This window comes from Alosa sapidissima, chromosome 7 (genome assembly GCF_018492685.1).
Source record: "Alosa sapidissima isolate fAloSap1 chromosome 7, fAloSap1.pri, whole genome shotgun sequence".
NCBI lineage: Eukaryota > Metazoa > Chordata > Actinopteri > Clupeiformes > Clupeidae > Alosa > Alosa sapidissima.
In genome coordinates, this window is record NC_055963.1 from 6086002 (window position 1) to 6102492 (window position 16491).

The window sequence follows — 16491 nt, forward strand, 5'->3', positions numbered from 1 at the left end:
TCCTGCAACCCACTAAGTCTCATTCTCTCCACTGAGAGAACTAAATGGTGTCATGTTTAAAGAGGCGCAGCCACAGTGCCGCAGACCCCTAAGGGAGGTCTTGGTGCTCGCTTACTATGCCATGCTGCCCCCATATACAGGTCATGAATTCACCATGGCCAACAGCTGCTCCTGGAGTGACTCATTCCAAAAACATGAAAATGTGTGATAGTGATCATTAGGATAAAATGTGTAATAGTGATTCAGTATGCACAAATTTGAATTCTGCAACTCCCACATGATTCACATACAGCAGTATATCTTTTCCAGTAGTTCAGTGAAATATGTTGTTTTTTATTAGTTTCCCCTCAACCTTTCATTCTATAGTAAAACACTGATTTTCCCACGGTACCAAACTGAGGTTCTACATCTTCCCATATATCCAACACTACAGGTATATATTGGCAAACATTATTGTTTTATTTTTATTTTTCACATCTGCAAACAGTAATTCTCCTTTCCAGTGCTTATTGTCAGCGCATAACAATTCAAATTGATCTGTCATCCTACGTTACCAGAAACCTGAGGGTTGTGTGCACAGAATGAATTAAACCACACACCACTCCTACAATGTACCACTTCTTTATGTGCCAGAGCAGTTACAGCCCATAGGAAGGCGGTGCTGCTTTCTCTCTCTCTCTCTCTCTCTCATTTGTCTCCATCTCATTAAGTAAAATGCTTCATTAAATCATTATCTAAAAGGATGGTAGGATGCAGTTCTAAATCACTTAAACAGGGGAGGTCCTGTTACCTCCTAACTGCTGTGAAGCCAGCCTGAACTCTGATATCACAAGAGCTATCTTACATTCTCTGCCCTTTAACTCCAACAGACCAACAAAACATTGACATAACAACAATTACAATCATCTGTGTTTATGACAGTCAAATTAAGAAAATTGAAATTATTGAAAACCATGGTTGCTTTCCTGCTTTTTTTATGGTCTTTGTGAATGAGAATGAATTTGTACGAGACCATAACCAAGAAATGTATAGCCTGCACCTCCATCGTATAGTCTTAACCAGAGCCGTATAAATATACCTTCATATGGCTCTGGTCTTAACCAGATATGATTGTGATGTCATGTCAGATACATCCAGTTCAAATCCCAACAAGCCAACTATGAAGAACAAAGTAGCTAATAATTGAAATAGAAATATTGCTTCTGATTGATGATTAAAAATGCTTAATTGTATAATACATGATATACTGGAAAGTAAGCTATACTGGAAGCTCTGGTAGTATTTATTGGCGTAGTATCCATTGTTACGTAAGGTCTCCTCTGCAATGTAACTTGAATATTATTCCTAATTTAAGTTGCTTTTGATAAAAGTGTCTGCTAAATGAATAAATCTATGTCAAATGTAAAGTACACTTCTGCTGAGCCACTCAGTAGTGGATGACCAGATATACAGTACTGTAGTCAGACATTCATGATCTGTGAGAGACAGGCCACAACAGCATCTCATCTGTGCTTTTCAAGGAAACTATTATCTGTCACATCCCTCATCTGTTACATAGAAAAAGGCACACAATGAGAAATTAATCTTCAACATAATAGCTATGTTCTCAGCATCACTTAAAAATAGTCTTGCATTTGGTGCAAAACGTAATCTGAAAAAAGAGACAAAGGGGTCTTTGAATCTGACCTTCTGTTCCAACTAGAGTGAAACATGTAGCACTTTAATAATCAAAGTGCTGCTGGAAACTACATCTCCGATGTATATTGTATAGTGCTGTCTTCAAATCTACCTCTGCTTGGGGTAATAAGAATACATTAAGCATCAACTTAGTTACAAATCACTGTACTGTTTTTCTTGAATCTCATAATAATTCATTGTTTGATGTCATCATTATAAATCGAGCGCATGGTCTGTCCAGAGCTTACCAGTCTAGTTTCTGGCGTTGCCTCCCATACTGTAATCTTAGAGCCTAACCTTGGTCAGAAAAAGACTTTCTTTCATAACCCAGCCTCACAACACCACACCAAAAGGCCACAGAACAAGAATTAGCAACAGGAAACTTCATGTCACCCTCATGGCTAGCCTTTGGTCTTTACCAACCAACACATTATTGTAAACTTTTTTTTTTCACTTTTTATAGTATTGATTCCTGATGAAGAGGAATTGAAACCGCACATGTTAATGCATATTGTGGACCAGGTGTTTCATTCTTCCAAAATACTGTGTGCAGTGCAGTATTGAAAGATGTCTCATTCATTCCTCAGTGGGTCACCTGCTGGTCACAGAAACAAACTAACTCAAGTGTACATTTAAAACATAAAGCTGCAGTCTACCAGCTCTAACAAAAATGTGATGTGTCAGTGACATACTATCACAATTACATCTAAAAGAGCTGGCACCAAAACAGTAACCTCTTATTAATAGTCTAACAAGAGTAACCATGGTCAATTCAAGCATGCACACACACACACACACAGAGACAGAGGGAGAGAGAGAGAGAGAGAGAGAGAGAGAGAGAGAGAAAGAGAGAGAGAGACATACACACACAGACACACACATTAAGACAATGACACCACTTAAAACATACTTACTTAAACAATAACTTATAGCAGATTGAGTAGGTTGGGACCTTACTGTCAAATGCAGACAATCTGTGTTCATCTAGGCTTGAGTTTCATTTTATGCCAATCAGAAAAGAAGCACATGAATCAACCACCAATATTAAATATTTCACCAAACATTTCACCATTCAATGGTGAAGGTGGATTACTGTTTATTTTACCTCACTTGTGGAGTAAATATGTTTCAGTGTGGTCTCTCTAGTTTTTCTTTGGACACTGAATCTGCGTTCAAAGTGACGGGAAGATCAAGAAAGTAAAAATAGGCAGAATGGGGTGTGGGTGGGAAAGAATAAGGATGGCTGGCATCCTTTGCTAAATAGTAGCAGAGCTCATACAAAGGACCCCTTCGGCAGCAGACAGCTGGATACATACCATATGATCTTGCAAAAATACCGACATGCACTGCAGGGTAATCTTTTGATTCCAAACACGAATGCACAGGAGAACGGGAGCTGTTTGTTTTTATCACCCATATATATTATCAAGACAACTGTCCTAGCCAAGTAGTATAAATCAATATCAATTTAATGAGCATTTAAAACATTGGCATTTTTAATTAAGTGGATTACTTATTGTCTTACAGCACTGCTCTCACTGTGTGTGTTGTTCCTTTTGAATAAGGTGCAGATAGATGGCTACCTATAGATTGTCATAATGAAAGCCAGGTAAAGTCATCAAGCAGTCTACATAACTGGAGAACAGTATCAAACCTGGAACTCTTTATGTTCATGTTTATGTTTCCTTGCAGAAGGTATTTATGAATCATAATCAGTGTCAATGGTCTTAGCCCTAGGGTCAGATATTCTTATTCTTGCAATAGATTACAGATTTCACACAACACATGTAATGATGCTGTAGGGTAGGCTACGTCCTCCAAACATGAACTGCGCAAATAATTCCTAAAAGTTACAGCTAGGCCTATAATTTCTCTAATATCCCAACCTCAAAAGTTGCCAAAGACCTCATAACACATGTGTTTGACCGCAGGGTTCATACATAGACGTGTAATTCTTTGTCCTTTTACATCTGCAATCAGGTGGCTGACTTATGAGAGACGGATTTTAGAAGGCTAGAGACATCCAAACGACTATAACGTCAAAACAGCGCCTTCAAAATTGTAGTTTTACACAAGATTCATACCTCATTACAGAGTAGCCAATACAAGCTCCATTCACTATATTAACTCGCCTGCTTATGAAATTGTATCACCTTTGTGCTTTTAAAGGGTTTTTAGCTATAAAATCTCTTACCCTTACATGATGAAACTTTTCCGATGTTTTCAGCCTTGGACAAACAGCAGCAGTAGGTTCAGTCCCACACCTCTGCCACACCTACTCCACGGATAACAGGGACCGTTATGATCACTTATCCCAGGAAAAGGCAAATTCCTGAACACCCAAGGAAATATATATTCACAGACTTTCTTCGATGAATTGAAAAATCCACATCAATGTGATGAGAGGACTTTGCCAAGCGCACGTGTTTACTCTATAAAGTGTCAAGTTCTTTAGTCTGTCGCCTGGAGTACTTGAAAATAGCCTACGTACTATATAGGCTACGGATCAAGTACTTTATGGTTTTCTATAACTGTTCAAAATTAAGGTAATGGAAACCGTGTTGTTCCTAAGAAATGTCGGTTGAGGTGTCACGACGAGCGGCAATAGGATACCAAGAGAGTCCTCGCGCTCCGAGCTACCAGCCTTGTGTGTGATGAAAAAGGGGCAGGCTCATTTCAGTGGACTACTTCGACAACTAGGCTACCACTCACCAGCGTAAACTAAATCAATAGGTCCCTTTTTCTTTCACTGCAAACTCCTATTTTCAAAGCAGGCTAACATAAAAAAAGATATATATTTTAAAGAAAAGACAGGTTTCACTTCTCCAGATACCCTATAGTTTATTTGAGTCTTATTCACAGTTACAGGTTTGAAGAGATGTCCATTACATATTATGATATCCCAGATAGCAAAATCATATCGGTAGATAGCGGACTGCTGATGGTGTGCCACTTGTGGTCTGCCTTTGGACCACCATCTCTTTAAATTTAACTTGTCATCAATATTAAGGCAAGACATGAAATGTTATTAAAATGATGGATGAAGTATAACTGAATAAATGTAATTAATAATTTTAGACCAATAGTGGCAAAATATTGGGGCCTTTATCGGCAAACACGCCAGCGGACCGCCAAAGAACCGATGAGCAAAACGCCAGCGGACCGCAAAATCTGGCTCAAGTGGGCCGACAGTGGTCCGCCAGTCGTATTACATGGATATGTAATCCTGAATAGTTTTCAGAGTGTTCTTGGCATATGCCTGTGCACGTGGACTAATGCCTATCTTACATTTGGCATTTTAAATCCTAAACGTAAACAAGAATGCACTGCCAAATGAATCACTTAGACATAGGCTAACTAATCTCTTAATCAGTTAAAAGCAGTACTGGGTAGCCTAATTAATGAAACTACCCCAAGAGGAGCATAAAGATTTCAAAGATGGCCTGAAAAAGAACCTTACGTGATTGAAAATAGCCCCGCCTTCATTGTCCCATTATTGGGATAGTGGTTATTAATTTGGCCTATAGCCATATTCTTCAAAAAATAACAATTAAGCCAACAAATAAGCAAGTAATAACGTATAGACTAACTGAAGTCCCCTGCTAGGCTACTTCACTGTCACATATTCAGAATTGTGCACTGCAGGGCAGGCCTATGCTAGATGAGTCAGACAAAACATAACAGTGGGTGCACTTTATTTGCATTAGCCTACCTTATACCGTATCTTCTGAAATGAAATGTCAAACAACTGCAGTCATACAACTTTTATTGATCTTACCAAGATCATCGGTAGCTTATCAACGGTGCATGGCATGCCAAATTGATTGCCTTCTGATTTCTGTCGGCCCTTTCCCCAGAAATGCCAAGTAGGCTATCCGCGATGGTGGAATTGTTGTTTGCACTGCCATCTTACGCACAAGAATGGAATCACATTGAGTGTCCATCATCAATTTCAGATCAACATTAAACAAGCATCATACAACTGGTTACACACAAAGCTATATCAGATTGTTGCACAGTAGACCTACATCTCATCAGAATTGGCACTAAGCATGGATCTAGGCTACTGATAAATGATATATCAATCATGCAACACGTGCTTTACAATGACAATTCCATTTAGGGTAGGGTAGGCTATTCGCATGTGCGCATCGGCCTAGGATATTCTTACCGCCGCTCATGAATAATTAACGAATTAAAGAACAACTGAAACGAATGGTGATTGTAAACATCGAACATATCGCCACAATGTGTATTTTGATAAGCACCATTGACAAAAATCGCTTAAATGCGTAGACCACCCAAACTATGGCCGACCCCCCTATAGCGCGGGAATGATGCCAAAAACCTCCCTTCCTACCATCCGGTGGATCCATCAAACGTCATGTCAAACGCCTACCAGCACGTTCATTGCTTTATCATGCAACAACAAATGTGTAGCTACCTCTCCGGAGGTTTTGTTTTTGGTGCATTTTGTCTGTTTGTCTAAAATCTAAGACAGTAGAAAATTATGTTTAAAGACTTAATTAAATTAAAAACATAATTTTCTACTGTCTTAGATTTTAGTTTCACATTGCAAGTAACGCTGAACATGACCAACAGGGCTACAAATTGTGGTTAACTAGTGTCGAGTTGTCGACAGCATATTGCGAGTAGGCCTAGTTGTGAACTTTAATCGTAGTCTAGCCAAATTGAAGTAAATGCGAATTTATGATAAGCCTGTCAGTTCGACTGGCGACCCACAGTTGGATAAGCAGGTCCCCCGAAAAGTCTGCATTGCTACACTGAGGGCTTCTCTGTCTGCTGATGTTTTGCTCAAAGGTCCAGGCGGTCCACATATAGCCTTCATGCCATTTCAGCTGAAAACACTTTTCATTTGTTAGCCTATTATAAACGTATCTTTATTAGTGTCAACATTACAGTATTTAGGCTATGTTAATCTCAAGCCACTCTAAGAAATGGCCGTAGGTCTACTTTTAGAGTAAAGCACAGCAACATCTATTCAAATTGCAGTCCGAGGGATATTGTCCATAAAACGTTGTTAAACTTAGCCTATAGGCTAGGATACATAATCACATATTTGGAGATTTGAAGTGGGCTCATATGCTTCCATAACGTATTGATGTAAGAAAGAGAAAATGTGGTAAGGCCAGCCTATGGCATTTCTCATATCTCGCAGATAATTGGTTGTCCTGTTTTGCCGATGGTTATAACGCATAATAGTTTGAGCAACAATAGCAACAGCTTGTCACTAATAACGACACAAATAGACTAATGAATGTTCATTTAATGAAGTTTCAACATTGTGCAGTGTTCCTACATGTATTCATGTTCCAACACAAGCCTACATGTATCCATCATGTTCCAACAGAATAAGTACATGTTGCAACAATTCTGGGCACATGTTGGATACGTGTAAGTTCATGTAGGCTGCTTATAAAAAGGACATTATTCTGATACATGTAAGTAAGGCGGGTGGTATGACGTTCGGTTGGTCGATCGGTTGGTTGATCAGATGGACGGTCGGAAGGTTTTAGGCACGATTCCCGCGCCATAGACCCCATCGCAATTTAATTTCCTTTGATTTACCCCTTGTCCAATGTCCAATACTTGTTCAACGTCAGTCTAACCACGTGACAGGTAAAGGTGCGCCGGGAGGTGGGCCTCTGCGTGTAGCCTGTGCGCTTTTGCTCACCTGGGGCAAAGTCAAGTCACGGGAGGGCAGGCTATACTGGAAGAATACTGATTGTGCCGTAACTCCAGAGGAGAGCTGGATTAAAACGATGTCATCCCCTGGGAAAGCGGGCTTTCACATATTTGAGATTCAGAAAACAACTTGGGATGTCCCAGAGAGATACACGTCTTTACAATCCATTGGGTCCGGTGCATATGGGACGGTGTGGTAAGAACAGACCCAGTGTGGACTGGCATGTGTAGACTTCTTGAGAAATCCTAGCTGAAATCGTAAACACAAATAGATCCCAGAAATGCAGTGGTATGACTGTAGCCTAAGTCATTCAAATTTCACGTTTTAGTTCTTTGAGATAGTTGCAAAGTTAATCAGTTTCAGACAATTACTATTACAGTAATTAGTATTTGCTACAGACTTTGAGATAAGAAAGAAATCTATGCCCAGTAGCTGTGGTATCTGAAATATGCAGACATTCTTTAGAGCTGAACTGTGCTTTTAACATTCAGGAGATGCAGTTTATTGGAGGATACGAGAACCATGCCATCAAGCCAACATCATTTCAGACGTTTTACTCTGCCAATGTTGTATTATTGTGTTATTCATTTTTCTTATTTTGTTATTATTGTGTGTTATTGTATGTAGTTCTGCTATTGACCAGAAGACCAAAGAAAAGGTGGCCATAAAGAAGCTTTATCGTCCATTTGAATCATTGATTTTTGCAAAAAGGGCTTACCGTGAAGTTAGACTGCTCAGACATATCCAACATGACAACGTAAGTTCTAAGATCTTTGCAAATATGTTGCTCCCTGTTTGACAGCTCATATGTTTAAAAATTAAAGTGTACTTTAGCCACAAGCTAATAAAAGGAAGCAGGGGGCGTTGTTTTTGACCACCATACAATACTTACCAAACCTGTTCTTGTATTTTGGTTGAAGAAGTGTTTACCCTTATTAGTTTGTGTTGCCATACACTTCATAAATGAATGACATTATTGACTTGCTGTCCCGTTATCAATAATCACAGTCTCAAATGAGGGCTCTAATTGTAGACATATAGCCTACCATAGAAGATGTCTACTTAGAACATGAGTAATGCTCGTATTACTGTAAGACAGAGTCAGTGGCTCATAATAAGTAATCAGTATATTTATTTTGGCTTCAGACCAACATTTCATTTGCTATTGTGTTTTGGTTCCTTAAAGGTGATCTCCCTCTTGAATATCTTCACACCTGATTCCACACTGGAGAAGTTCCAAACTTTGTGAGTAGGGTCTTGGAAAAGTGCATTCCTGTGCTAAAATTCCCAGCTTGTTGAGACAAGCTATACAAACTGGGTCAGGTCGAAATCTGTGTGTGTGTGTGTGTGTGTGTGTGTGTGTGTGTGTGTGTGTGTGTGTGTGTCTGTGTCTGTGTGTGTGTCTATGTGTCTGTGTGTTTACATATCAATGATACATCAATGTGTGTGCACATTGATATGTATATTTTGTATAATTTGATCCATAATGGCCCAGACCATAAAATACCATAGGCTTTTACTGTAACATTTTGAAACATTGTTTCTCACTTTTTTGCCTGAGCTGTCTTGAGACTTAATGGATAACTTAACCTCCTTCACTTCATTATCAGTAGTTATGTAATGGGGCTGACCTTACAAGTCTCTGCACATTCACTGCTATTCTCTGAAGATAAGCTCCTATCAGCATGTTAGTGTGAACTGGAATAAAACACAGTGTGAATTGGAATGTGGTTTATTTACATTTTGTGTTGTGTTTTGCATGTCGTAAATGTTTGTGTTTGTTGTTGAAATGTATGTATATTATTTCTATCACAGTTACATGGTAATGCCCTTTGTGGCCCAGGACCTTGGTCACATCATGAAGAGAAAGAGACTGACAGACCGAATTATCATCTATCTATTCTACCAAATACTACGGGGGCTAAAGGTCTGCCCATTGCCTGTTACTGATGTTTCTCACAAATTTGGATCAATGGGAAATATGTGCCAGTGACTTGTAATTGTTGTTTTTCTTCAGTACATCCATTCTGCTGGAATTATCCATCGGGTGAGTTTTTAAAAACAATCCAGAATCTTCAAATGTTGTGCATATTATGTCTGAGATTTCTGGTATGTTCATGCTGTACATTATTACCATTTCCAAAAAAGTTGGGACGCTGTGTAAAATTGAAATAAAAACAAAACCATGATTGTAAAACATCTAAACCACACTGTATATTCAATTTAGAGAGAATAGCGCAAACACAGCACATCAAGTGTTGAAACAGAGAAACTATCTGGATTGCAGCATACTGTATGTTGGTCAAAACTAGAAAATATCATTCAGCGTTAATTTTGCCTTTCAAGATGTGCAAACTACAAATGCCGGAGGCACTATTACCCCCTTAAACCATCATAGATGCTGGCTTTTGAACTGTGTACACTAATAACAAGTTGGATGGTCTCTCTCCTCTTTAGCCCCGAAGGATGCAGGGTCCATGATTTTAAAAAAAAATTAACAAACTTTTGCTGGTCTAATCACTGGACAGTTTTCACTTTTCGCTGAAATGAGCTCAGGCCCAGATCAGTATTTGTGGATGGAGCCCCAAACTCTGTTCATAGACAATGGTTATAAAAGTTTTCCTGAGCCCGTGCAATAAGCTTCATAGCAGAAACAAGTCTGTTTTCAATGCAGAGCCATCTGAGGCCCAGAGGCCCATTTTACTTTGAGGAGCATTATTCGTACAGTGTTGTTGTATTATTTGCCCACACAGTTTTATACAGAGTGATGAATACCTCCACATCTCTACTTCTTAGAGATTCTGCCTCTCTGGAATTCTATTTTTATAGCCAATCATGGTGCCAGTAAACCGTGTTAGTTGTGAAATGTCTTTGTGTTTTCTTTAGCATTATGCAACTTGTTCCCGTTTTTGACATAATTATGATATGTTGTCTATGTTCTTTTTGCAACTAATTATGGATATACAGGATTATCAAATAGTGTTTATATTCACGTTTTACCTACCGTCCCAACTTTTTTGGTTGTAATGGAAAATGTAATATTTTGTTATGCAGACGCAAATTTAAAATGCTTGTCTTATAGGATCTCAAACCTGGTAACCTGGCTGTCGATGAAAATTGTGAATTAAAGGTAAAATTCTGAGAGGACAGTGGTTGAATATAATATTACCTAATAGGGTGTATCATGGTAATTAGTATACTAATACACAAATGGTGTTGTAATAGAGTGTATTATTATAGTGAAGCAAATCCCAGGACTTAAATAAGTTTTGAATATATTGAAAAGTGTTTTGTATTCATGAATGCCTATTCATTCCCTCCTTTGGTAGATCCTGGATTTTGGTTTGGCTCGCCACACAGAGACTGAGATGACCGGGTATGTGGTGACACGCTGGTATAGGGCTCCAGAGGTCATCTTCAACTGGATGCACTACAGTCAAACAGGTGAGAGCTGAGGCCCATTGACACCATCCCTGTATATGTTTCACCTGTTGAGGGATTTATTTCCTTTTTATTCTAGTTCATTTTTAGTAAAAAAAAATAATCTGATGTTCTTTTGACAACATTGCATTACAGCTTCGTAAGTAAAATGTTCCTAGCATGTCTTAAAGTGTGTCAGTTTGAGCATTTAGAGGCGTGGCCTATGAGCTAATACATTTGTGTGACAGTCAGCACATTGCTCCTCGCTGTCTGTCCAGTATGCTTTAAATAAGTTCATGCTCATGCACAATCCTGGCTGTGTGAATTGGAGACAGAATGTCACTGGGTTTCCATTCCACGTTTTACTGCACATTTTGACCATTCGAATAAGAAATCCTTACTGGAAATACTTGAAAAGAGCATATGATCTTCTGATGGACATAGAAATAGGTTCTCTACAGGGAGTTGATTAACTCTTGATTTACCTAGGTATAATGATTAAAGTAGATGGAAACAGTTTGTTCACATTTGTTGCATTTCTACTTACGTGTTAAAGAAACGTTGCCCTGACAACCTTATGTTTTGATATCATAAATCTTTGTTGCTGTTCTAGTTTCCTTAACACACACATATTATTATTAGTGAACATTGGTGAGGATGGTGCTATAGACAGAAAAACCTCAGAAGGTAAAAGAAGTCACACCTGTTGCAATTGTGGTACTGTGGCAAATTTAAAGTGTGACTTTGAATGTCACTTTCTTGCAAAAAAAAATGTTTCTCTGACCGTGCTGCCAGTCATACCCATCTCATGTTCTTTCTCTGACCGTGCTGCCAGTCGTGCCCATCTCATGTTGTTTCTCTGACCGTGCTGCCAGTCATGCCCATCTCATGTTGTTTCTCTGACTGTGCTGCCAGTCATACCCATCTCATGTTCTTTCTCTGACCATGCTGCCAGTCGTACCCATCTCATGTTGTTTCTCTGACCGTGCTGCCAGTCATACCCATCTCATGTTGTTTTTCTGACCGTGCTGCCAGTCATACCCATCTCATGTTGTTTCACGGTGGCTCCTTCTGTACAGTGGACGTGTGGTCTGCAGCGTGCATTCTGGCTGAGATGATCACAGGCCAGGTGCTCTTTCCTGGCAGCGATAGTATCCTTTAACTTGTCTTGCATCACACCGACAGAAGCATACAGTATAGATACACATAAACCTGGTGTGTGTGTGTGTGCGTGTGTGTGTGTGCGTGTGCGTGTGTGTGTGTGTGTGTGTGTGTTAGTGTGCGTGTGCCCGTGTGCGTACATGTATGAGCACAATCTCAAGTAAGGATGCTTACTGGCGTCATAGAGCACCGTTTAGCCTACAGTATGTATGCATGTGTGTGCATGTGTTCATGTACTTACGTGTGTCAGTGCTTTGTCCTCCTTGACATCCACACTCAGGCATTGATCAGCTGAAGAAGATCCTGAAAATGACAGGAACCCCTCAGCCCTCCCTGATCCAGAAGATGCAGAGTGAAGATGTACTCTTCCTTACTGTTCAGTGGGCAGCAGATACATGCATGTGTAGAAGCTCTCCTGAGATTAGTAACACAATTGATTTGATTAATGTTGATTTTATGTCACTTATTAGGATTTACTGGACTTCACAGTTATCTTTTATGGACCCCACTCATCTTCACTGTATTGCTCAATTGTTGTAAAGTGTTTCATAAGATATGATCTGTGAATTGCCAGAATATATTAATATCCTTAAAATATAATCCCTATTGTAATCCATTTTTGGAGTAATCCATTTCATTGGTAATTTAAAGATTTGGAACTTAATGTATAATTTTGTCATCTTCCTCTTTTTGCCCCTTTCCCTCAATTCATATTTTTATTTATTACATATACGTTTATTAGTAGTTAGGTTTACAATTGTGGAAAAGATTTTAAAACCAAGTTTGAATCTACAAAAACACAATAGCTCTTGCTCTAATATTAGTCACTTCAGGGTTTAATGATGATTGGGTTAATGCATGTATCATACATTGATAGATCCATCCTTTCTGTTATAAACATGCAGGCACGCTCATATGTGCAGTCCCTACCCCTTCAAAAGAAGAAAGACTTCAGGGAGGTCTTCCCCTCCATGGATGCTAAAGGTTAGTCAGAACTTTCGGTCATAATCATAATTGTTCCCAACTGTGTGCGAAAAGCAGTTTCACAAAATGTGGGTCTTTTGGTCATTCCAGTAGATAGCTAGATCTGTACAGTTGTAGGCCTATGTCGGTTATGTTAGATGATAGTTGTCATTGGAACATGCACACACCAGATTCAGGACTCAAAATACCATGAATAGACACAGGGTTCCTTCACTGAGTAAAGTTGAGATGTTTATGATGAAGAACCTTCTTGGATTTTTTCCTCAAGGCCACTCTTCCTTTCTCACTTCATTCTGCTCACCCCCCTCTCTTTTTCTCTCTAGCGGTGGACATGCTGGAGGCCATGTTGCTGCTGGACCCCGAGGCCAGGATGACTGTTGCAGAGGGCCTCTCCCACCCTTACCTGTCGGAGTTCCATGACCCAGAGACCGAGCCGGAGTCCCCCCCATATGATGACTCGTTTGAGAGCCTGGAGTTGGACACAAGCGAATGGAAGAGTAAGATTATATTACACTATAACACTCAGTAAGATTATATTACACTATAACATACAATTTAATGTATGTATGTATGTGTAGGATTAGTAGAAATTGTCATTTTTATGTGTTTCATGGTTATGTATGCATGATTGATTTTCAGGTCTTATCCACATGGACATAATGACCTTTGACCCCAACAACCCCAGGGAGACCGCAACATAGCACCACAGTACGGCTGCAGTTTTCAATAGGTTAGGTCTATTTTTGTTTTCAGGATGGGTTTATGGAACACAGTACAGTTTCTAGATTTGTCATGTCAGTCTATTACTGTCATGTTTTATATCTCACCTCTTGAAATGCTGTAAAACATTATACCTAGAAGCATACACACATGGGTCTCTTGAGTCCATCAGTTTGAAATCGTATGACAAACTGACGTGATAGAGTGACATATGAAACATTCATTATAGTCATATAGACTTTTTATTGAAAACTATAATTGGCTCTTTCTCAGACCAAAAAACTAGCAAGATATTGAATAGATGTATAAGCAGTGATGGGCAAGCTACTTAGAAAATGTAGTGAGCTAAGCTACCAGTTAATCCATATGAAATGAAGCTTACACAAAAGCTTCCTCTAGACAAAATGTAGCTAGCTAAGTTACATACATTTCGCAAAAGTAGTTTACTATATCAGAAGCTACTTTGTATTTTTACAAAAAATTAACATAAGCAAAAAAATTAAACCAGCTTCATGCCAAGTCAGTGCTATTTGAAAGACCTAGCCAATATAACTTAGCCAAACAGATACAGTAACTTACCTTTATTTACACATGTAGGCTATAACATATGTTCAGTTCAAATACAATAACCCTTGATGGTTACTCTCACAGCTCCAAAATCAATTTGGGGAAAAAAGAGTCCACAAAAAGGCAGGTACTGAGGGAGAGTGCATTGGGTCCATGGGCATACTCAATTTGCATTAAGCTTGCAGGATCAACTGCAAGCTAACTCAAAACTCCTTAACTATATTTGAAGTACAATAGCAAAGAAATACACTATGTAACTGTGCGTGCATGCATGTTTGCATCTTCATTGTTTGGTGGATTTTTGCCTGTAAAAGTTTCACCTTCTCTTGATTATCTCAGTTTAATTACACTTGGCTGACATGTATAAGTACAATTAGGCTACCCAGTCAGTTTATCTCTACCATGTGCAAGTTAAAATGAATGCAAAAAAATTGACAGCCAATTTTATAACCACACAGTAGAAACCAGACTCTACCACCAACATCTTTGCAAGCACAATTTCGTTGCTTCAGCTCTGCCATAAAAAATGAGTTTGTTTTACAAATTTACACCGAATAGAGTAGCCTAAATGTTTCCCAGACAATGTAGTGCAATAAAGGACCAATGCCTGTCTCTTCTCAGATTTAGTTGGACAAATGTCATGTTTGTCAGATCCATAGAATAAAACTGAACTTGCATGTATGGGTGGCCAGAAGGAAGTTTTACTGTGAGCTCCACAAATGCTCTGGAAAATGTAGCTTCTGTAAAAGCTACTGCACTACATGGTCAAAAAACAAATTGAAAAGCTGTCTGCTTCAGAATAGCTACGCTACCACCAAGCTACTGAAAAATGTAGTTAAGCTAGTAGCTTCGCTACAAGTACCAAGCTATTGCCCATCACTGGATGTAAGATATATGAAACATATGGCTATATTCACTTGTTCACCTGACTTTACTTGCCAGCCACAATATAGAGAGAATATGTTACAAGTGTTCTTTTTTTAGAGATGTGTCACCTGTTTGTTCTTTCATGTGTTACAACCACAAGATGTCACTGTTCTCTAAGCAGTGAACGTATGTATGTAACAAAAGGACATGAGAGCATGATATAACGTGTTAATTGTGATGTATCAATAATAAAGCATCTGCACTGAACAATGTGGAATAATCACAAATTAAATGGTTTGAATTTAAATTGACTGTTATTGATCTTAATTTACTGATTTATGAGGGGTTGTTTTGCCCAGTGACTGGCAGACACAACTACAATGTGGCCCTTCTTGATGTTGCTTCCGTATGATTACTAAGCACAGATATCTCGCTTTGGACAAAAGCGTCTGCTATACCATAACCTAACCATAACCATAACCATATGTTATATGCAAATCGTCACCTTCCTAAAATAATGGCATAAGTAATTTTTTGACAATTTGTTTTGCCTAAATCTTTCAATAGGCTACATGCACAAAAAAAACTCTGTGCGCTTGTTTGTTTTCGTTGGAGCCAGGTGTTTGAACCTGCCACTGTTGTTAATGTAATAAGTGTCTACACAGACCCGGTTGGGTGTTGCACTAGGGAATCAGCAGGTTATGAAAAAGAAGGATTTATGCGTGTGTTAAAATTGTTGTTATTGGGCAAACAAGATATTCAGTGTTGGAGTGAAGGAGCAGAATATAACAGAAGATATCGTTATAACACAGTTAACGCTCCACCGGAAATACATAAGTCTACGGGAAGAGCCTTTCGTGCACCTAGTCTATTTTTGGTTAACCTTTTTGTGTTTTCTAAACAAAACCTGAATAAAATGACTTATGCCATTATTTTAGGAAGGTGGCAAAATATGTATAACATGGATTACTTTAGTGTTATATTTCACCTAAGAAGCTTTCTAATGTAAAAAAGCTATTAAACGATAAGTCTTTGTTGTTGAGATGGTGCTCTTAGGTTGAGGGCTTGATCAATTGTAAAAATAAGAAGATGCCTAGGCACTCATCAAGTGAAAAAAGTTTAAAATGACTATTTTATGGGCAGATCAATATTAAAAAACACTTTGACGCGTTTCAGGTCAAAAGCCTTCGTCAGGAAGTGAACAATCTCTGAGACAAGTCTGTTTAAAACTTCAATATGAGTGGGTGAACAAGTGTGAGACATTAGATCATCAATTAACCAATGGCAAACACAGGCAGCCACAAGTGAAACGTTTTTCACTGAGTGCCTAGGTAGCTTCTTATTTCCACAAGCTTTCTGATGTGTTGAGGGAGAAGAAAAGACACAAC

The 16491-nt window shown here is 38.8% G+C and overlaps 2 protein-coding genes across 4 annotated transcripts in view; one reads left to right on the forward strand and one right to left on the reverse strand.

Annotated features, from left to right (window-relative positions):
• The window catches only part of plxnb1a (plexin b1a), a 47868-nt gene extending 43569 nt beyond the window's left edge, over nucleotides 1-4299 (reverse strand). For all 3 annotated transcript variants that reach the window (XM_042098985.1, XM_042098983.1, XM_042098984.1), the window contains exon 1: nucleotides 3872-4299. The gene's annotated coding sequence lies outside the window, so the exon portion shown is untranslated. The remainder of the gene's footprint in view (nucleotides 1-3871) is intronic.
• A 3065-nt stretch (nucleotides 4300-7364) lies between these two features.
• On the forward strand, nucleotides 7365-15410 carry zgc:171775 (STKc_p38 domain-containing protein). Its single transcript, XM_042099077.1, has 12 exons — nucleotides 7365-7579; nucleotides 8012-8141; nucleotides 8571-8629; nucleotides 9200-9311; nucleotides 9402-9431; nucleotides 10467-10514; nucleotides 10714-10828; nucleotides 11884-11955; nucleotides 12246-12325; nucleotides 12871-12949; nucleotides 13273-13446; nucleotides 13589-15410. The coding sequence occupies exons 1-12, from the start codon at nucleotides 7461-7463 to the stop codon at nucleotides 13648-13650; spliced, it is 1080 nt and encodes a 359-aa protein (XP_041955011.1). The 5' UTR covers nucleotides 7365-7460; the 3' UTR covers nucleotides 13651-15410.
• The last annotated feature ends 1081 nt before the right edge of the window (nucleotides 15411-16491 follow it).

Excerpts from the sequence above, each read along its gene's own strand:
- zgc:171775 (XM_042099077.1), top strand. The coding sequence starts at position 7,461 with ATGTCATCCCCTGGGAAAGCGGGCTTTCACATATTTGAGATTCAGAAA. Across the intron at positions 8,630-9,199 it reads CTGGAGAAGTTCCAAACTTT|TTACATGGTAATGCCCTTTG; the intron begins GTGAGTAGGGTC and ends TTTCTATCACAG. Across the intron at positions 9,312-9,401 it reads AAATACTACGGGGGCTAAAG|TACATCCATTCTGCTGGAAT; the intron begins GTCTGCCCATTG and ends GTTTTTCTTCAG.